Source organism: Cibotium barometz, chromosome 2, assembly GCF_041138505.1.
Source record: "Cibotium barometz isolate CiBa-2024 chromosome 2, ASM4113850v1, whole genome shotgun sequence".
In the NCBI taxonomy this organism is placed as follows: Eukaryota; Viridiplantae; Streptophyta; class Polypodiopsida; order Cyatheales; family Cibotiaceae; genus Cibotium; species Cibotium barometz.
In genome coordinates, this window is record NC_141047.1 from 16,948,590 (window position 1) to 16,970,879 (window position 22,290).

The 22,290-nt window shown below is 41.4% G+C and overlaps 1 protein-coding gene across 1 annotated transcript; it reads left to right on the forward strand.

Moving 5' to 3' along the window:
- Positions 1–7,714: 7,714 nt before the first annotated feature.
- On the forward strand, positions 7,715–11,764 carry LOC147640728 (flavone 3'-O-methyltransferase OMT1-like). Its single transcript, XM_086808927.1, has 3 exons — positions 7,715–8,489; positions 9,253–9,317; positions 11,211–11,764. The coding sequence occupies exons 1-3, from the start codon at positions 7,733–7,735 to the stop codon at positions 11,511–11,513; spliced, it is 1,125 nt and encodes a 374-aa protein (XP_086665053.1). The 5' UTR covers positions 7,715–7,732; the 3' UTR covers positions 11,514–11,764.
- The last annotated feature ends 10,526 nt before the right edge of the window (positions 11,765–22,290 follow it).

The following is a 22,290-nucleotide window of genomic DNA, read 5'->3' on the forward strand; positions in this document are numbered from 1 at the left end:
CACCTAATCATGGTGAAATTTACGAGTTACATGTTCACCCATGATGTGTTTAAATGCATTCTTTGAAAAAAAACTTAGTTATCCATTTATACCCATTCACGACACTCTAGAAAAGCTTTAAGGTGGAACAGATGAACATATGATGGCTTATGAGATATTACCAAGATACTGCGGTGCAGCAGCAACCACATGCGGCTGGTCGAAATTGATGCCTTTGATGTGAGGGTGCTTAGAGATGATCATGCTCAAGCAAGGTCCGAGCCCGCCACCCACATCGACGAGGGTAGTGACATCATCAAAGTTGGAGTAGGTGTCAAGGAACAACTGGATGAGGAACTTGGTATGGTTGGCCATGGCAGAGTTGAAGATATTGTTGAAGTGGAGGTCTTCTTGGGCATAAGGGAAGGCATCTTTGCCATGAGCTTTGGTGAAGGGAACGCTACCGTCGAGGACAGCTACATCCAAGTAATGCCATGCGTCCATAAAAACCTTGTCTAGATTGAGGAGTATCATTGGGGGAAGAGAGGCACCATCTTCATTTTTGACCAAATATTTGCTAACTTCATTGAGCCCATATTTTCTCACATAGTGAGGCTTCCTCTAGGGAGGAAGTGAGGACGCCGTGGCAAGCTAATACCCGTAGGATTCGATCTAGAGAATCGGCAGCCGTTGGATGGTGGAAAACGTTGGTGATGTGGGATACTATTTTGGGCGGGTGAGAGGAGGTGGTGTGGTTGGCTGGCGAGGATGTCCATGACATTGAGGCGGATTACAGTATTCAGAGCCATGGGTAAGCAGCACAAGGAGCCCAGCTCCAGCACTCTCAACCATGCAGGGTCTTCAGCTCCCGGAAGCTCAGAAAGCAGCCGCTCCTCACGTTGAGCAATTTCGCCAGAAAGAGACGCCCATGCGTGGCAAAGGCAAAGTTGTCCTCTTACTTTTGAAAATTGAATTTAGGAAAGTTCAAAATTTTTAGAGAAATTCCAAGGAACTAATGCAAAGACCTTGACATGGCAAATGGATGTAAACCATGGCTTGCACACCCACACTATTGCAAGCTATACTATCAAATATTAGAGGTTATAATAAATGTATCCACCATTTTCAAATTAAGAATAGTAGCTAAGACCAAATTCATTTGCTTGAACGGAGCCGCATTAACTAAGATGCAATTTGTTTGCTTGAGCAAACAATTTGTTTGCTTGAACAACGGAGCCGCATTAGCTAAGATGAGCAAAGATTCTCATTACAATTCTCCCTCCTCCACATTTTCAAATGTTTCTTACAGAAGCATCCAAGTCAAGTACTAAATGCTAATTTTTTTGTGTGTGAAGTAATGATTTTAATCACCTTTCATCACCTATCCACCAATTACTTGCTCTTTATGGTATCAACCATTTTTAGTTAAGAATAGTAGCTAAAACCCAATTCATTTGCTTGGAACGGAGCTGCGTTAGCTTGAACGGGGCCATATTACAATTCTCCCTCCACATCTTCAATGTTTCTTCCAAAGCATCCAAGTTACGTGCTAATTTTTTTGTATGAAGTAATGATTTTAGTCACCTTTCATCACTGCCTATCCACTAACTACTTACTTTTTACATCCTTGGTGTCCAAGATTTTTTTAAAAATATTATACCAAAAAAATTCAAGGCATGAACCCTAGTTCTTTCTTTTTGATAATGTTTTAATCACATTTTTTCTTTTTAAGATTTCACGCCGTAGTCTTGAATCCTAATATGGGACCAAAATCTTTTTTTGCTATTAATTAATTAGTGAGAGGGTGAGAGGGGACTTGAACCTTAGTGTAGATGTAGATGTAAGCTGAAAACATTAGAAAGGTTTTTTTTTCCTGGTTTTGATGTGTGGTAGGTGGTGGGATCTTGCGGGAGTTTTCCATTCAGAGGGTTCATGCGGCCTCTCTCTCTCGCTTATAATGCAAACACCAAGCTCTTCGCTCTCTCTCTTGCTCATTGTCTCTCTATCGCGGCGTATCGTTGAGTAGGCTCTTCTTTTCTGAGTAGAAGAGCGCCCACCTTGATCCTTTGTACTACCCAGACCCTCTTGCTGTCTTCGATAGAGGTTCCCCTCTCGCGCCGCGGTTGAGACCCTGTCTCGCTGTCGGCGGGGACGTGCTAAGGTTTGAAGGTTCAAACCTTTTGTTTGAACCTTAGTATTACTATTAATTAGTGCCCACTTGTGGGCACTAATTAATAGTAATACTCACATGAGTGAATATGTGAGTATTACTAGCTTGAAAGGAATTTTAGTAAAGAACAAGAATTTCCTCAAGAAAGTTATCCATCATATCAATAATGCATCTTTGGTCGTTATCAATAATGCATCTTTGGTCATAGTGTTGGCTTGAAAGGACTTTTGGCAAAGAACAAGACTTTCCTCAAGAAAGTTATCTATCAATATCTTTTTGTGACATCATAATACAAAAGTTAGTCTTGATTAAACAAATTAAAAAATTATTGAAAAAATAGCCTTGAATAACCACCATTGCTTTTTTGCTTTTTAACTTAAAAAAAGTCATGAGTGTAACATGCTTGTGGGAAAACTTAGTCAGTTTAAGGAGACCTGCAAGTTTCCTTTAAGATAAACAAATAAAGAAATCTTTTCATTGAATTTTAAAACACTTTAATCTCAACCAAAGACATGATTTTTGATGCTTTTCTGCTTCCAAAAAAATGGTTTAAAAGGACAATTTTGACTTTTTTTCTAATAGACTTTTTTTCTTGAATTAAAAAAACTATTAGAATTTTGGCACTCAAAAGATTAATAGGTAAATCTCGCCTAAACGAATGCAATGGAGCCCTTCCTTCTTAAAAAATGTTTGTCAACAATTTAAAACTAAAATGGAGTCCTTGTTAAAAAATGTTCGTCAACGATTTAAAACTAAAATTATATATTTGTGTAATTATCAGAATTTACATGTGATGTATGACAATTGATTAAAAACAAACATCTATTTCTTTTTGTCCCTCTTGTTTTTTCACTCAATAATATTTTGAACTATTAGATATATGGGACCATCTGCCTGTGGGGTGCATTGTTGCAAAGACTTTGGGTGAATGTTGAGTGGGGGTGTTATGCCCACCTCTCATCATGCACCTACCTTTGTTATTCGATGCATATTTGTAAAGCCCCAATTATGAGGAGAAGCATAGAACTTTGGTGGGAAACTTAGCTTAAATGCTAGAAGGAGTGGTTAGGATTAAAACTTTTTTTTTGGTTTCACGGAAAAAGACATTTTCAGCTATAACACCTTTTTTCAAGCTCAAATTGCACAAACATTTCCTACAAGATGTTTTATCAAGCTCAAATTCTTGTCGTAGTAAAGTTTGAAATCCTCAAAGCACATTCTTTTGATACCAAAGAAGTCAACTACAAAACTTCTCATAAAGTTCAAAGTTTTGTTACATACAAGACTTTTGATCATGTTTGAATTCTTATTCCATTAAATGAATAATTTGATACTTTTTTATTTTGCCAATACGTGACCTTCACTTTTTGAAATCTTCAACAAAAATTTGCATACTTTCTTCTACACCTTAGACTTGCTAGTCCATTTGCACTTTCTAAAAAGAATTTTGCACAAAAAATTCATTTATCCATTTTTAAATGATTTTAATATTTTTTATATAACCTTAAATGTAGAAAACACCTCATTCATTCTTTATTTTTTAAATTCTTTTACACATCTACATCTCTTTCTTGCATGTAGCACAAGACAAACTATCTTCTTGTAAATTTTTTTATATCTTATAAGCCTTCATCAATTTGTATTATATTATTACTATGATTCAGCTATGAATCTTTTTCATTAATCATACAGTATTTTCATGAAAAACCAGTAGGATTTTGCATTCTTTTAAACATCCAACATCTTAAAACAATATATTACTATATAAAAGACTATAAAATTTTGTTCTTGTTAAAATTGGGAGACACTTGCCTCTACTCATTACTTGTTGTATGTCACATTTCATTCTAGGATGTTGCATAGCAGTATGCTAGGTAACCGACTAAGGCTAGATTGCTGATCTAATATTTCCTAGGCTATACGGGCACCTTATAAGTTAAGGCACAGTGGCCTAACTTGTTAACCCACTCTCTCATCTACCCAAGCCATCTCCTAACCACTCCTTCCAACATTTAAGCGAAGTTTCCCACCAAAGTTCTGCACACCCATGGCTTCTCCTCATAATTGGGGCCTTACAAATATGCATCATATAACAAAGGTAGGTGCATGATGAGAGGTGGGCATTGAGTGTATACTAACACCCCCCCTCAATGTTTACCCAAAGATGAACTAAGATCTTGGTGCAACACTAAGTTGATGAAGTGTCAAGTGAGCTGGTCCTTCCCAAGAGGCTTGAGGAGGATGTCAGTAAAATTTTGGTCTCCACTATCTCATCCTTAAATGGCTCTCACACATAGTGAGATTGGATCTCACTATGCTTATGCGAGCATAAAACATAAGGTCTCCAACAATATCCATGTAGCTTTGATTTTCACATTGTAAGGTTGTAGCTTCTTTAATCTAAACTCCCATGTCAACCAAGGTTCTCCTCAACCATTGTTGGGGTAGGCACCACTATTTGATAGATCTACATATAGCATGTGAGAGCAGGCATTATGACCTCTAGTTCATAGAGCCAAATGCTCCTCAAAACTTGGGTACTAATGTATTTTCCTTGTCCAAATGGACCTAAGGGTAAAGTTCTTCCTCCTTTGAGACCTCGACTTGTTGATTACATTAATGCCATTCCATAATGTTTAGAGCTCTTTAGTAATGGAGCCAAGCAGACATGTACGTCCTTCACTTTGTGCTTCCTTTGGAGAAAGAGACAAGGGCCTCTATTTGATAGAAAACAATGGTGGGATAGTGTGATCGACCAAGAAAACTAGACATGTGGACCATGTTGTGGAACACAACACAAATGGATTCACCCCATTTGTTGCAAGCCCAAAACCCAAATTCCATGGACCATGTGAGAATATCAACCACTTGTCCTCTATGTGATTCCATGCTAATAAGTTAGATAGAACTTACAACTTTCCAACCTTTTGTCAAAACTATTTACATACCATGTCAAGAGAAATGCAATGGACTTGCATATAAACATATGCATTATCCTTGGAGGTAGAAAAAAAGGCCTTAGAATCTTGCAAGAAGTGGTAGCTACCTATAGATTTTACATATATTGATGTGCATAACACTTGGGACAAGTAACTACATGTGTGAACTCATTGCAAAAGAGCTAGCAATCGTTTGGGCAAGCACGCATGCTCTTATAATCCAACCCCATTTCTGCCAATGTCCTCTTTGCCTCAAGATAAGAGGAGGGCACACAGTTCTCCTTGGGCATCAACTTTTGCAACAACCAGAACAATGCTAACACTTGCATTAGATCACCAAAGTGTGCCACTTCTTGTAGATTAAAAATAGCAAATAGTGCTTAAGTTTTTGTTAACGCTCTTGCACCTGCATATAAGTTTACCTTTTAATTCTCCTAATACGCTCCTCTCATGCATTATGTTCCAGTTTGTGTTTAGGAAATGCATCTTGTGAAAAAACATTGGCAAAAAATGCCTCAAGCATCTCTTCCATTGCATCCTTGGGAAACACCTCATCTATAACATTCTTTTAAACTTCAAATAGCACATCATCCCTCACCTTTAGCTTTACTTGTCCTACTTTGGTAATAAAAAACTCTAAACTACCATGCTATTTTTTCCCACTTTCTCTTTGCAAATGTGTCTTTAATGTTTTTGTGTGTGTAGGTAAATCAGAGCTTACTTGGGTAGCTCATGGGGGCTGGACATCACATCTACTTCTCACATAATTGGGACTCGAGCATGCATTTTGTCTCCCAAGTCCCCAACGTGAGTCTTTTCTCCACTATCCACTCTTGGCCTTTGAGGTGAATTGTGTTTCTTTACCCTCTTGTGTTTGCAAATAAAGTCTGGGTAGCATTATTTTTGTTAAATTTAGAGATTTTTACTCAATACAAATGCATGGCCCACGCATATGAATGTGTGTAAATATGATTCACCAAATTTTGGCAATGCAAGGTGGTGCTCTTTGTAACAATGCACCCACCAACACATGGTCTCATATATCTAATAGTTCAAAACAGTATTGAATGACAAAACAAGAGTTTTTAATGGATAAAAAGCATTTAGTGTTTGTTTTTAAACAATTTTCATACGGCATGTGTAAATTTTGATAATTACACATAAAATATAATTTTGGTTTTAAATTGTTGACAAACATTTTTTAACAAGGAAGGACTCCTTTTTTAGTTTTAAATCATTGACAAACATTTTTTAACAAGAAAGGGCTCGATTGCATTTGTTTAGGCGAGATTTTTTAACAAGAAAGGGCTCAATTGCATTCGTTGAGGCGAGATTTTCTTTTGAGTGCCAAAATTGTAATAGTTTTTTTTAATTCAAGAAAAGAAATCTATTAGAAAAAAAGACAAAATTGTTCTTTTAAACCACTTTTTTGGAAGTGGAAAAGCGTTAAAATATCATGTCTTTGGTTGAGATTAAAATGTTTTAAAAGTCAATGAAAAGATTTATTTATTTGTTTCTCTTAAAGAAAACTTGCAGGTCTCCTTAAAATGACTAAGTTTTCTCGCAATCATGTTAGGCTTATGATTTTCTTTTAGTAAAAAAAGTAGTGGTGGTTATTCAAGGCTATTTTTTTTAATAAAATTTTTATTTGTTTAATCAAGGCCAACTTTTGTATTATGATGTCACAAAAAGATATTGATAGATAACTTTCTTGAAAAAATTATTGTTCTTCACCTTCAAGCTAAGAATTGGGATTCAACACTAAGACCAAAGATGTATTATTGATAGATGACTCTCTTAAAGTCTTGTTCTTCGCCAAAATTCCTTTCAAGGCTAAGAATTGGGATTCAACACTACGACAAAATATGTGAGAGAAAAAATGTGAGTAAATCATTATCAGAAAGAAAGAAGTAGGGTTCAATGCCTTGAAATCGGTGGATCATGACAATGAAAGGTGGCTAAAATCATTACTTCAAACAAAAAAATTAGTACTTGACTTGGATGCTTTGGAAGAAACATTTGAAAATGTGGATGGAGAATTATAATAACAGGAATTGTAACCCAGAAGGAAAACAATAGGAGCTAATCTTTGCCAATTGCTATTTTTTGAGATTTTTCTGTTAAAAAAAATACCAATATCTTATGCAAATTTTGGCCATTTTGAAGGGATATAGAAAATATTTTCCCAATTTTAGATATTTTAAGGCATTTTTAAAAACATTCATCCTATTTTTTTATAATTGTAGATTTATATAGAAAGAATAATTACCAACCCACCTACACTTTTATATATATATATATATATATTCATAGAGGCATCTTATTTTTTACCCTAGGAAAAGGGCTTCGTTCTAAGCAAAGGAATTGGGTTTTAGCTACTATTCTTAACTAAAAATGGATGATACCATAAAGAGCAAGTAATTGGTGTTGGTGGGGGTAGGCAGTGAAAGCTGACTAAAAAATGCGTGAAAGTTCTCTAAAAATTTTGAGCTTTCTTAAATTCAATTTTCAAAAGTAAGCCATGCGTCTCTTTCTGGCTCTCTCACTCACACACTCTTAAATAGAGAGCTTTCTTTCTCTCTCTCTCACACACACACACACTCTCTCTCACAGACCCAGACACGCACACACACGGGGGGGAGAGATGGGCGAAATTGCTCAACGTGAGGAGCGGCTGCTTTCTGAGCTTCCGGGAGTTGAAGACCCTGCATGGTTGAGAGTGCTGGAGCTGGGCTCCTTGTGCTGCTTACCCATGGCTCTGAAAACTGTAATCCGCCTCAATGTCATGGGCATCCTCGCCAGCCAACCACACCACCTCCTCTCACCCGCCCAAATAGTATCCCACATCACCAACGTTTTCCACCATCCAACGGCTGCCGATTCTCTAGATCGAATCCTACGGGTATTAGCTTGCCACGGCGTCCTCACTTCCTCCCTAGAGGAGGAAGACTCGGAACACACACACAATCCTCACTATGTGAGAAAATATGGGCTCAATGAAGTTAGCAAATATTTGGTCAAAAATGAAGATGGTGCCTCTCTTGCCCCAATGATACTCCTCAATCTAGACAAGGTTTCTATGGACGCAAAGCATTACTTGGATGTAGCCGTCCTCGACGGTAGCATTCCCTTCATCAAAGCTCATGGCAAACATCCCTTCCCTTATGCCCAAGATAACCTCTCCTTCAACAATATCTTCAACTCCGCCATGGCCAACCATACCAAGCTCTTCATCCAGTTGTTCCTTGACACCTACTCCAGCTTTGATGATGTAACTACCCTCGTCGATGTGGGCGGCGGGCTCGGATCTTCCTTGAGCATGATCATCTCTAAGCACCCTCACATGAAAGGCATCAATTTCGACCAGCCGCATGTGGTTGCTGCTGCACCGCAGTATCCTGGTAATATCTCATAAGCCATCCACCACAATATATCATATGGGGTGACTCGATAAGTTTTAGAAGTCATTAGCTCATCTGTTCCACAATAAAGAATGGGTGTAAATGGATAACTAAGTTTTTTTCAAATGACTTTAAACACATCATGGTTGAACATGTAGCTCGTGAATTTAGGTGTGATTGGTTGGTAAAGTATTTTGTCATTTAACTCCTTGCCACTTGGTGCTTGTGTATCTATACATACATATCAAGTCCAAGTGGGCTCCCATGCATGTGTGTGTGTGTGTGCGCGCGCACATACACACGCACGCACACACACACACACACACACACACAAACAAACAAAGACATGAGTACATATTTTTATACATATGCATGCATGGTTGCATTGTATGTTATGAAAGGCAACCTAGGACCTTGAGGTGCTTAAACTTTGAAGAAAAACTATAAATTTAAAGAATTTATGTAAGCACACATGAATGCTTTAAGTTGGCTATGAAGTTATGAAGACTTTAAGTTGGCTATGATGCAACGTGGCATATATTCAATAAATGTTCTACATTGTGCATGCACTCTTTTGATCACCATTGAGTTTAATCGATTTTTTCTAAATATGTTCTCCATAGTCACATGCAACTTCTTGCTTAAACTCTTATAGTCTATCATGTTGATGGCTTAATATGAAAGCTAGGTTTATACTTATTAAACATATGCCACTTGCAACCATCTAATGTGAGAATGCAAATCAATTTCCTTTACTACACAGGTGTTGAGAATGTAGGAGGAGATATGTTTGTGAGCATCCCCGAAGGCAATGCTATATTTATGAAGGTATTCTTTTCCTTAATCTTGATGATGCAACAATACGTATTGTGATCTGTGAAAGTGTGTTGAAATCTACAAGGTCATATCCTGGCTCAATTGAAGTTCTTTCTCAAGTTTAACAAAAATCTTTCAGTGATTAAGTCTTTAAACCTTTGAAAACCTATGATTTGAATGAATTTCACAAATTTGACGGGCCTTATATAGTTACTCAAATTTATATATAGTACCCATTATCAAATGCATAATTAATAAATATATTAAAAAAGGTATTTTTGCTCTCTCTCTCTCTCTCTATCTCTCTCTCTCTCTCTCTCTCTCTCTCTCTCTCTCTCTCTAGCATTCTCACATTAAAGATAGCCAATGTCTTTTACATTAAAAAGACATACATTTCATTATTTTTCTTTAATTTTTTTAAATGATCTATAAAATATTTATAATTAAATATGTCTCTAGTTCCATGTATTTAATTCCAATATTTTACATGTCTTTTAGGCATCAAAAGACATGTAGGATAGAGATGCAGTTTCTTTAAACTAAAGCCTTCTTTTTGGGATATGTAATCCAAATGCCGCAACTTAGGAGCTACATTGTACTAGCATTCCAAATTTTAGCCAAATTCAATGGCAAAATGAGGGACAAGCGTGTGTGAGATGCTTCTTAGCCATTGACACTATCAATTTTGAAGCTAACACCCTACAAGTTATAGTTCTCTTAAGCACAAAGTCTAAAGAGTAAGATAAATCTACTATAGCTATTCAATATTCAAGTTTGTTTTAAAAATAGCTTCTTTTATTCTAACGTGGTCTTTGGGTAAGTGATTTGAGTGTGCGCTTGGGTAGCAAAGTGTGTGAGTTCAAACTTGACTTTGTACCTCTTGAAGAATCTGATGAAAGCCTCAATACTAAACAAATGCACACAATAATATCAAAAATATTGTTTGGGAGGATTACTCATGCAAAATAGTGCTTTCACACGAGTTTTTAAACGTTCTTTTTTTTTTAACTAATCATGTGCCCTTTTGGAAGGACCTTGACTTGTTTCACAATATCTTGAAAATTTTTAATCCATATAATGATTTAAATATGCCAAAAATTTACCTTGATGAACTTTCTTATAAAGAAATATAGGCAACAACTTGAGTTTGTGAATGGGGGGCACTAAACAAGCTCTTTCCCAAAAACTATAGTTCATTTTAAACACAAAGAACTCAAAAATGAGGGGGCAAGTGAGAAACATAAACATACAAGATTGATAACATGATCTAGAGAAAAACACTACTCTTACAAAAAGCTAGAGAACATGCAAGTGAAAAACATAAATATGCAATATTATCTTTGACACGCTCTAGGGCAAAACACAAGTCCTACAAAAAGACTAGAACATGTGTGTATGTATGTACCTACATATATCTATATTATGAATATATATATTATGCACTCTTACATATCACCATCATTATTATAATTGAGATACATCTCTACCTAGATGCTAGTGCACTGTTAAAATACGTGCACACACCACTTTTGTAACTTCATTGACGTGCACTTTAAAATAAGTACACACACCACTTTTGTGTCCCAATAGAATTATGATTTATAATATTCTTAAATGAAAGAGCTAAAAAAAGGAGGTCAATCAATCTAAAAAACAAGCTTCCTTATTGCCATGATTTGTGTTAAGGTTTTTATGAACTTGAGTTAGTTAGCAAAGGGCACTTAAAACACGTAGATTCAATTGCTTGCATTTATAGGGGATCGTTGAGTGCTTGACTAATATGAACATTTTTGCTAGCCTTGACACATTATGTAGTTTAACTAAGTTTTTAAAAATATTCAATCATTGCTTTTATAAGAAACAATTACTCCTTAACTCTATTGTGATATGTTTTGGCAAGGGCAGTGGATATTACACAATTGGAGTGACGAGCATTGTGTAAAAATATTGAAGAATTGTTACAAGGCTCTTCCAAAACAAGGTGGTAAAGTGATCGTGGTGGATGCTCTACTTCCATATGGAGTGGAGAGTGGGGCAAGGGCCCGTGTAGCCTACCAACTTGACATCGTAATGCTTGGTTGTTATCACGGTGCCCGAGAGCGCACCTATCAAGAGCTTCTTACCATTTCTAAACTTGCAGGTTTTGCACGCATGCAAGTTATCTCCAAGCTAAATGAGTGTATTATTGTGGAACTTTACAAATTTTAGGGAGGATCTCTCCTCTTATATGACACCCACAAAGTCCATCTATCTACATGCATAATGCATTAGCTTTCGTATTCTAACTTATAAATCCCGTCATGAGGTTCCAAACCTTTTGATCATTCTATAGTGTTGGAATGGATTTATTTTTGCAATTATATGGATATTGAATTAAAAATTTCCATCTCCACCATACATACATGTAGAATTACCTCCTTCTTAAGCTTCTTGAATGAAAACACCCTATAAATATAGAAGAAGACAAACTTACAAATTATGGATTTAGCTTGAAGATGTTCTTACTTTATCAAACATTATAGTTCAACCTTATTTGTGATAATCATAAAATAGCTACACTTTTTTAAAACATAAAGTTGGGCACATGTGCATATTGGTGTATGTTTGATTTCGATCACAACATTTTGAATCTAAATATCCATGCAATACATCACCACATTTTCTACAAGTCTTAATGCCTTTAAAAAAATCATTTCTATAAAAATGTAATTTTTTTTAGAAAAACTTATGCATGTTAGGTTTGGGTAATTAATGAATTTTTTAAATTCTTTTTGCATGCTTAAGAACACTTTACAATAGCCTACTTAATTCTCTTAATTCATCCTCTAACAAATATTTTGAACTCTTATGTTAGGGCTAGGAATAGAAACTTTTCTATATTTTATTTGCTTTCTTCTTTGCATTCAAAAAAAAATCACACTTACAAAAACAATCCAAAAAATCTCAAGAACTAAAGAACATCTACATGTGTTGCACTCCTAGTCTCAGTACACTTGCAAGAACATCTACATGTGTTGCACTCCTAGTCTCAGTACACTTGCAAGAACATTTACGTGTGTAACACTCCTAGTCTCAGTACACTCCACTAGTAGAATAATGAATCCAAGATTGGTGCAAGTAGGCTTACCTTAGATCTATATATATGTCCAGACACGCGCGTGCGCGCACCCCTCGGGTGGTCCACTATGTAAGAATTACCTATAGCACGTGTGTTAAAGGGATATTTAAATAACGCCTTATTTGTAAATTTTGTATCTTAAATGTACCCCTTGAGGATGGAATTTTGTGATAAAACTGACCCTCTGGTATGGACTTTTTCTCTTTTTGAACTAGTAAACCCCTTATGTATGTACACTTTTTTGTAAGTCCACCAAAGAAAAAATCCCTTCTATTGAATGCATGTGCTATCTTACATAACTTTTAGTGGACCCCTCGAGACACACACACACGCAAACACACAAAAGCATAGGTTGACATTCACACAATACATATACAAAGGGTTATGTTGAGAGAGAGAGAGAGAGAGAGAGAGAGTGAGTGAGTGAGATAGAGAGAGACAAAGAGAACTATTAGAGCCAACATAAAGTGGCTAGGCTTATGATTAATGGTGGGGTGACTGAGCCCATTCATTTGACAAGATCAGTCAGGGCAGGGATACCCACTTAGCCCTCTCTTGTTTGCAATTGTTACGCATCCAATCTTATCTCGACTCAATAAGCTAGTGGACGACGGTGAAGTTGTAGGGCTTACTCTTCCAAGCGGAGAGCAGATGGTTGTCCAGGCATTGGAAGATGATTCTTTCATGTTCCTTAAGGCTCAAAGAGATAATGTTCAGAAGGCTAAGGCTTTTTGGGATACTTTTAGTCTTGCTTCAAGGTTATACATTAATATGCATAGATCTTCTCTGATATGCTCTGTAGTACCGAGAGTGATTTTCTTGGTTTGGGATGGAATGGGAAGGTCATACAAAGGGGATGCATCACATGCCACTTGGGTTATCTGATTAGAGTTTATGTTGATTCACAAGCTTTGTTGGCATGGATTTCTGTGGATGACTCCGCCGGTCCTTGCTAGGGAACTTGAAGACAACCACCACAAACACTATGGTTGGGAGAGAAGGGAGCGTGGATGGGAAGTATACCCACCAAGGATGAGCCGACCTCACTAGCTAGACATGCAAGACCTAGGCTCTACACACTGTCTACCATGCTCTCCCACCACCACCTAGCACCGCAGTACCCCTACAGGTCTCTCACTAACACCACACACACCACTCACACCTCACTCACCTTGCTCACACAAAGAGATAGACAAAACACCAAACAGAGCACAACACTACCATCACAACAATACCAAAAAGGAGTGATACAAGCGAGACTCCGCTCCGATAGAAGGAATGTGCTAGAACTCCAGGTGATACCTGGGAGAGTGTCCTCCTCTGTGAGAGTATGTCCCAGACTATCTGTATGCTGCCGACGAGAGAGTGCTCCCCTTAACTCTCCTTGGGTGTCCTCCTCCTCGGATGGTGCTCAAGAGGATCTGTCCCTGCCTTGGGAAAGGGAGAGGGGTGTTGCCTCCATGAGTGCCATCAAAGTTGGCCATGCACGTATGAGATGTCGAAGGGGACCAGTGGCGATCAGAGGGGTCAAAGCGCACTAGGCGGTCGGAGGGCACCAGCAATTGGAGTCATCGGAGGGCACCGAGACGGTCGGAACCATCATCGGAGGGCACTGGGGGTCGGAGTGGTTGGAGCACATCGGCGGTCGGAGTGGTCGGAGCAATCAGAGGGCACTGATAGTCGGAGTGGTCGGATCAGTCAGAGGGCACCAGTGATCGGAGTGGTCGGAGCACACCGGCAGTGACGGCGGTCAGAGTCATCGGAGGAGGGCATCGACGGCGGTGATGGCGATCGGAGTGGTCAGAGGAACTGGCTTCCCATCCACAGGTCACCCACTACTACTCAATTCACCGTCCCGATGAATGCTAAGAAAACACAAGTGAGCCTCCGGGAAAAACATCCGGCAAAAGCAGGCTGCCAAGCATACTTCATACAATGATCCTTCCAGGTAAAGCTTCTCGAGAGATACAAAATAAATAAAAATGAATCAACTAGGCTCGTGGGCAACTTCATCCAATGAGCTATAGAAAAAAATGATTGAACAAGGAGCTCCTGGGCACTTCATCCAGCAAGCCATTTCTTAGAGCTCCTGAGCACTTTATCCAGCAAGCTATCACTAACTGTATTACCACTGTCATCCCCCGGGCAAAGCATCCACCAACAGAAGGTTACCTCAACACAAAAACCAATCTAAACAATAATAATCACTGGCCACTTTGTCTGGGAAAAACTTCCGGCACAAAGTCCAGGCATACAAGATACAGAATGAAATCTGGCCATGGCCAATACATAAAATATTCCACCTCATTAACAGAAAAATATTCACTTCTCCCAAGCATCAGTAGCGTGTGCCAAGGTAGCCTCCCAAAGAACTTTTGCTTCAGTGTCAAGAGTGCTCATAAACTGCCACAAATATGCCCATACCAAGGGCTTGGCAGTCCAAGGGTTGTTGAGAAGAGCTGCACATGCACCTGTTGTGTTATGGTATTGCATTATGGTATTGCAGAGCGATGAATTAGGGGTGTGCCCTTCAAAGTTTCTCTGCAACCTAGTTGCACCCCATGCCAAGAGCTCTTTAACACATTTAGATGATCCTCTATGTGCTGCAAAATGCTGTAGAATGGCTGGACTAGGCTACCAAGTGTAGAGGTGTAGCCCTCTATGTCCTGCAAAATGTTGTAGAATGGCTGGAATGGGCTACCAAGTGTAGAGGTGTAACTCCACATGTTTGTGCCACTATGGGCATCTGGACAACATCTAAAACTTGTTGGACATAATCAAAGTGGCCACTTTTTACTGCATAATGGAGGCACTCATAATGGAGGCATGTCCTCCCATTGGAGGCACTCATAATGGAGGCATGTCCTCCCATTGGGAGCATCAAACATAAGGATATAGCTCCCCACGCCACAAGCCACTCACTCAGATTGGCCATGTGACGCAGCATAATGCAAAGGTGAGAGGTCGCGATTGCGAAAGAGGGTGCCGATGGGGAGTGATGGGAGAGGGTGGTAATGCATGGAGGGAAGTGAGGGCAGTGAGAGAGGGGGAGGGGGGTCAGGTGAGTTGACGAGACGGGTGAGGTGAGAGAGGGGGGGTGGGCACCGTTGGTGAGGGTTTTGGTCAGTGGGGTTGGGAAAAGTGGGGAAGGGGGGTGGTTGGTCGCGGTGAGGGGTGAAGTAAGAGGGGGAGAAACCTTTTGGTTTGTTTTTTTTAATATAAGTATTATTATTATATTTGGTTTTTTTTGAGGTGGGGAATGGGGTGGTGGGGTGTGGCAAGAAGGTGTGCAGCGCCAACGAGCTCCATCAATGGTGCACAGCCGCCGGCCGCGAAAGAGAGGAGGACGGAGGGCGTGATTTTGTTGTGCAGGGGAGGGGAGGGGGCGTTGGGGGGTTGGGAGGTCGGCACACGAGAGGGGGTGGGGGAGGTGGAGAAGGAGAAGGAGAAGGAGAAGGAGAAGGGGGAGTGGGGAACAGTGAGTGCCACAAAGGGCTGGGGGTTACACCCGAGAGAGAGGACGGGTGAGGGGGCCAGCACACCAACAGAGGAAGGGGGAGGTGAGGGAGTGAGGGTCCGAGGGGGGCGGTGAGTGATAAAGGGGGCTGGTCGGCTGTGTAGGGTGAGAGGGTGGGGTCAGGTGAGGTAATGGGGGGGGTTGGTGGTGAGAGAGCTGCGGGCGAAAAGGGAGAGGGTTGGGTGTGGTGAGAGAGGGGGGCTGGTGGTGAGGTGAGAGAGGGGCGCACAAGGGAAAACGAAGGGGGGGCTGCTGCGCACCCAAGAATAGGCGAGGGGGGCGACTGGTTGTGAGGTGAGAGAGGGGGGGTTGGTCGGCAAGAGGGGGGACGGGTGAAAGGGGGAGTGGGGCCGGGGAGCTGCGGGCGGCGGGTGAGGGGGTGAGGGTGAGGGTGATGCGAGGGGGGGTGAGGAGCGGGATGGTGGTCGGTGAGGGGGGTTGGGTCGAGAGAGAGGTGGGCTGGGGGTTGGTCGGCGAGAGGGGGAGAACGGGTGAAAGGAGGAGTGGACCCTCAGGATAAGGTCCTTTTTACCTATTTTCAATTAATTCCAATTACACATTGGAAAGTTCTTTTTGAATTTTTGTTTCAAGGAAAATCATTTTAAACACTAAAAGGATTTTTATATCCAAAAATATCTCAATTTTGAATTACCTCTCTCTAGACATTTTCTCTCTCTAGGCCAAAACGGGGTAAAATAGGATCTTTCTTTTATTTCAGAGAGGGGAATAATTATAAGATCAAAAGGGGAGGTTCTTACACCTGTACATCTCAAAAGCTGGAGGGAGGAATCTTACAGGTTTTGATAGACTTGAGGTGTTTGTGGGACCGGGAGGACAGGTGCTAATAGGTTGGGAGAGTGCTTGTTTGATATGGAATTTGCATAGGCAGGGGGTTGTATGTTAGGGTTGCTCCGGAGGAATGAGGGGTATTAGTGTATGCTACCGTGGCTACTTGAGCTCCTGCTGATATGAAGTGGCCTGGGGCGGTGGAGGGGTTTGTACAAAAGTAGCCATGGGGGAGGGAAGGGTATGTGTGGTAGCTAAGAAGGAGGGACTAGTGGGGGCAGGGTTAATATAAGATTGGGGGGCTGATTGAGGGTTCAAGAAAAGTGTTGGGTTTGGTTGGTGGTTAGGAGCCTAGGAAGAAGTTGAAGCACTACTGGTTGGGGTCACCATGTAGTCTTCGGCAAAGGGATTAAGTGGGGAGGCACCTTGCTTAAGTTGTTGCATGAGGCGAAGTCCCTTGAGGTAGTAACACTCCTTGTCCTCATGGCCTGCCTTTGAGCAAAATGAGCAATATTTCTTGGAGAGACAATCATTTGGAAGATGGCCTTGCGAGTTACATACCAGGCACCATGGACTCGTCTTGGAATCTTTGACCTTGAACTGCTCAATCTTCTTCCGGAGCGCTGCCACCACAGCCGCGTCCTCTTGTTTTGTGACCTTTTGAAATCTTCAAGCTCCTTCTTAAGCTTGGCTAGCTTGTCCATGGAAGTGGATGTAGAAGCTACCGTCGGGGCTAGAGGAACGATTAGAGGAGCCGAAGACATGCCGGGGATAAGTGGGGACCAAGAGGTACTATGCTCTGTCATGAGGCAATCATTCTCCAGTTGTGTAGCTCTATCTTGGAAGTCTTGCAGGGTACCTTGGGGTGGAAACGTCTCTCTTATCTTCATTGTTGTTTGAGTAGGGAGTGCTTGAAGCACACACTATTGTAGCATGTAGTTTCCAAGATCTTGGGGTAGCCAAGCGACCAAAACTTTAGCTCTTGTGCAAGCTGGGCCACCTGACTCCCCCGCCTTCATGGAGAGTTGGTTGAGCTCTTGAGTGATGCGGTCGAAGTAGTTCCCTAGCCGAAAGGTAGCCAAGAACTATAGCGTGAGGGTGGCAATCCGGGAAGTGGTTGATGGGAAATTGACTGTACCACACCGATCGGCACTTTCTTCCAGCGTTGTCAGGAACAAGACCAAGCGTGCATCATCTCGGTTGAGACCTCTTGAGTCACACATAATGAGGAACTGTCTCACATGGTCTTCCGCATCTTCAGTGATGGTACCTTTGAAGGTTGGTAGCTTAACTTGCACGTGGTTAAGGACAGTAGCCAATGGCTCTGGCACTGGAACTTAGGGTTAGAAGAGGAAGATGCTGAGGGAAGAGTAAGGGAATGAGGAAGAACCCTACGACTAGTTTGACTAGTTCGAAGAGGAGAATGAAGGGGTGAATCATCTCTAGAAACTCTCGTCTTCGGGGGCATGCACAACACTCCTCTCACCCACGATCAAAAACCACCAAAAAATAAAAATAAAAATAAAAAAATTTGAGACTATCCTTGACCTCTAGGAGAGTCCCACCGTGATTGCCAAATTTTGTCTAAGCTATGGATGACTCCGCCTGTCCTTGCTAGTAGGGAACTCGAAGACAACCACCACAAACACTATGGTTGGGGGAGAAGGGAGCGTGGATCCTCTCAAGAAAGTATACCCGCCAAGGATGAGTCAACCTCACTGACTAGACATGCAAGACCTAGGCTCTACATTGTCTACCGTGCTCTCCCACCACCACCTCGCACCGCAGTACCCCTACAGGCCTCTCACTCACACCACACACACCACTCACACCTCACTCACCTCACTCACACAAAGAGATAGACAAAACACCAAACAGAGCACAACACTACCATCACAATACCAAAAAGGAGTGATATAAGGCAGACTTCGCTCCGATAAAAGGACTGTGCTAGAACTCTAAGTGATACCTGAGAGAGTGTCCTCCTCTGTGAGAGTATGTCCCAGACTGTCTGTATGCTGTCGAGAGAGTGCTCCCCTTAACTCCTCCTTGGGTGTCCTCCTCCTTGGATGGTGCTCAAGAGAATCTCGAAGAGGATCTCTCCCTGCCTTGGGAAAGGCAGAGGGGTGTTGCCTCCATGAGTGCCATCGGAGTTGGCCATGCACGTATGAGATGTCGAAGAGGACCAGTGGTCAGAGGGGTCGAAGAGCACTGGGGCGGTTGGAGGGCATCGGTGGTGACAGCGATTGGAGTCATCGGAGGGCACTGGCGATCAGGAACCATCGGAGTTGGCCATGCACGTATGAGATGTCGAAGGGGACCAGTGGTCAGAGGGGTCGAAGAGCACTGGGGCGGTTGGAGGGCATCGGTGGTGATAGCGATTGGAGTCATCGGAGGGCACCGGCGATCGGGAACCATCGGAGGGCACAGGGAGTCGCAGTGGTCAAAGCAATCGTCAGAGGGCACCGACGATCAGAGTGGTTGGAGCAGTCGAAGGGCACCGGCGGTCGGAGTGGTCGAAGCACACCGGCAGTGATGGCGGCCAGTGAATCGGAGGGCACCAGCGGGACAGCGGGTCAGAGTCATCGGAGGGCATCGAGACGGTGACGACGGTCGGAGCGGTCGGTGGAGTATGGAGGAACTGGCTTCCCGTCCACAATTTCTGCAAGGATAAATGATAAGTTTGCGTATTGGAAATCTCAGGGTTAGCCTATGCATGTTTGGCTCAAAGTGGCACAATCCATTATTATTGGCATGATATCTTTTTTCTTGCCTTTATTGCCATGGACGGGCAAAGCTTTGCATTAAATACAATAGCCAATTAGATTTATGTTATGGAAAAGAGCATGAAATAAGCCAGGGTAGACGTGGTTTTCTAGGGAACATGTTACTACTCCAAAGACGAGTGGAGGCAACCCTATTATTAGATGTCAGATTACATATATGGCCTTTATTGCAAGATATGTGTGTATCTTAAGAGTCATGGGTGGTAATGGCTAAGGCCCTCATACAGGAGGTTGCGCTTGTGCATGGTAATACCAAGATTGATGGTACATGGTGGGATGTAGTGAATGGGTCCCAAAAGGTTCGAGTGGTGGCTTCACCTCTCCTTTCTCATTTGATGATCTTATGGAAGGAGGATTTGGCACACACTAAATGGAACCCTTCAGATGAGCAGTTGTGCAGTTGAATTCTATAGCAAGTGAGGTGTTGGCTACTTCACGACTTTGGGAGTGGCCTGACAAACTTGTTGAGCGGCCAAAATTCAATAGAATGTCTTGACTTTTAGGACTAGTGAGAATTATGGATGCTTTGTTGCCACGTAGAGGCCGCTTATTGTCTTTTCGAAAAATTCATCAATATCTTTGGGTTCCACAAGGATATGTACAGTTATGGGAGAAGGTGAGAGCATACCTTACACCATTTGGTGATATTCCTCAGCTGGAAGATCAGCAACCTTGGTTAGATTGGGTATTTAGAAAGCTTCATGGCATTTTCCAGCATACAACAAATTAAGTGTACCATATGATGGTGGAAGATAAGTATCGGATCACTGAGAAGGCTAATAGGGTATGGAACATCAGGAAAAGTAGGGCTTGGTGGAAGGAAGTAATCTTACAGGACTGGTGATCTAAGATTCCATATCAAGGGAAGGTGTTCCTATGGCACATGCTAGTTGGAGGCCTAACATTGGGGGACTAGTTGCGAAATCGGCAGATTGCTTCGAGTAATTGTGTGTTTTGTACTACATGTTTGGAAACATGCCCGCATCTTTTCATTTCATGTTCGATGTGGCAAAGAAGGTGTGGGATTTCCTTTCTCACGTATGGATTCTGTTTTGACAGATAGGCTTGTAAAGGTTAAAGACTCGATTTTTGGCAAGATTTTTGAATGGTCTGGATAACCCACAACATTCAATTTTCTTTCATTTTTTCAGGTGGATAGGTTTGTGGTATATCTGGTTAACTAGGAATGCCTTCATATTTGATGCAAAAGTGGGTATTATAGCTCACATAGGTCGTATAAAAGTGCTACTAATGTGGCAAGTATCTTCCTTGTGGCAGTCAACTCATTTGGTGGAGAATGACATGGCTATATATTGGATGAGGGTACTCGAAGCTACACATGTGATTTGGAGTAATTAGTGAGGGAAAGCTAGTACATCACATGGTGACCATGTGGCCATTTGTAAAGTAATTTTTGGTAACATATCTTCTATTACGAAGAGAGAGAGAGAGAGAGAGAGAGAGAGAGAGAGAGAGAGAGAGAGAGAGAGACAAACAGACAAATAGATAGACAGAGGAACTACTATATAACTACAAATAGATTTCCACTTTGGTTTCAAAATGGTATAAAAAACATTCATATGTGCTAACATAAATTCTTTATATTATGGTTTTTTTTCAAATTTTAAGCACCTCAAGGTCCTAGGTTGCCTTTCATAATATAAAATGCAATAGCAGAAATATGAACAAATAGCACACTAAGCCAGAACGGCCGACCCCCCGTAGGAACTTTGAAACAGAGCATATGTATAAAAATATGTACTTATGTATAAAAGTATGTACTTATGTGTGTGTGTGTGTGTGTGTGCACGCGCGTGCATGCGCGTGCGCGTATGCATGTGCGCGCTTGTTGGACATGATATATATGTATACATATACAAGCACCAAGTGGCAAGGAGTTAAATAACAAAATATTTTGCCAATCACACCTAATCATGGTGAAATTTACGAGTTACATGTTCACCCATGATGTGTTTAAATGCATTCTTTGAAAAAAAACTGAGTTATCCATTTATACCCATTCACGACACTCTAGAAAAGCTTTAAGGTGGAACAGATGAACATATGATGGCTTATGAGATATTACCAAGATACTGCGGTGCAGCAGCAACCACATGCGGCTGGTCGAAATTGATGCCTTTGATGTGAGGGTGCTTAGAGATGATCATGCTCAAGCAAGATCCGAGCCCGCCACCCACATCGACGAGGGTAGTGACATCATCAAAGTTGGAGTAGGTGTCAAGGAACAACTGGATGAGGAACTTGGTATGGTTGGCCATGGCAGAGTTGAAGATATTGTTGAAGTGGAGGTCTTCTTGGGCATAAGGGAAGGCATCTTTGCCATGAGCTTTGGTGAAGGGAACGCTACCGTCGAGGACAGCTACATCCAAGTAATGCCATGCGTCCATAAAAACCTTGTCTAGATTGAGGAGTATCATTGGGGGAAGAGAGGCACCATCTTCATTTTTGACCAAATATTTGCTAACTTCATTAAGCCCATATTTTCTCACATACCTTCCTCTAGGGAGGAAGTGAGGACGCCGTGGCAAGCTAATACCCGTAGGATTCGATCTAGAGAATCGGCAGCCGTTGGATGGTGGAAAACGTTGGTGATGTGGGATACTATTTGGGCGGGTGAGAGGAGGTGGTGTGGTTGGCTGGCGAGGATGTCCATGACATTGAGGCGGATTACAGTTTTCAGAGCCCAGCTCCAGCACTCTCAACCATGCAGGGTCTTCAACTCCCGGAAGCTCAGAAAGCAGCCGCTCCTCACGTTGA

What these genes read in the sequence shown, in the direction of transcription:
- LOC147640728 (XM_086808927.1), top strand. Translation starts at nt 7,733, where the DNA reads ATGGGCGAAATTGCTCAACGTGAGGAGCGGCTGCTTTCTGAGCTTCCG. An exon ending in TGCTGCACCGCAGTATCCTG is followed by an intron (nt 8,490 to 9,252) that starts GTAATATCTCAT and finishes TTTACTACACAG; the next exon opens with GTGTTGAGAATGTAGGAGGA. An exon ending in GCAATGCTATATTTATGAAG is followed by an intron (nt 9,318 to 11,210) that starts GTATTCTTTTCC and finishes TGGCAAGGGCAG; the next exon opens with TGGATATTACACAATTGGAG.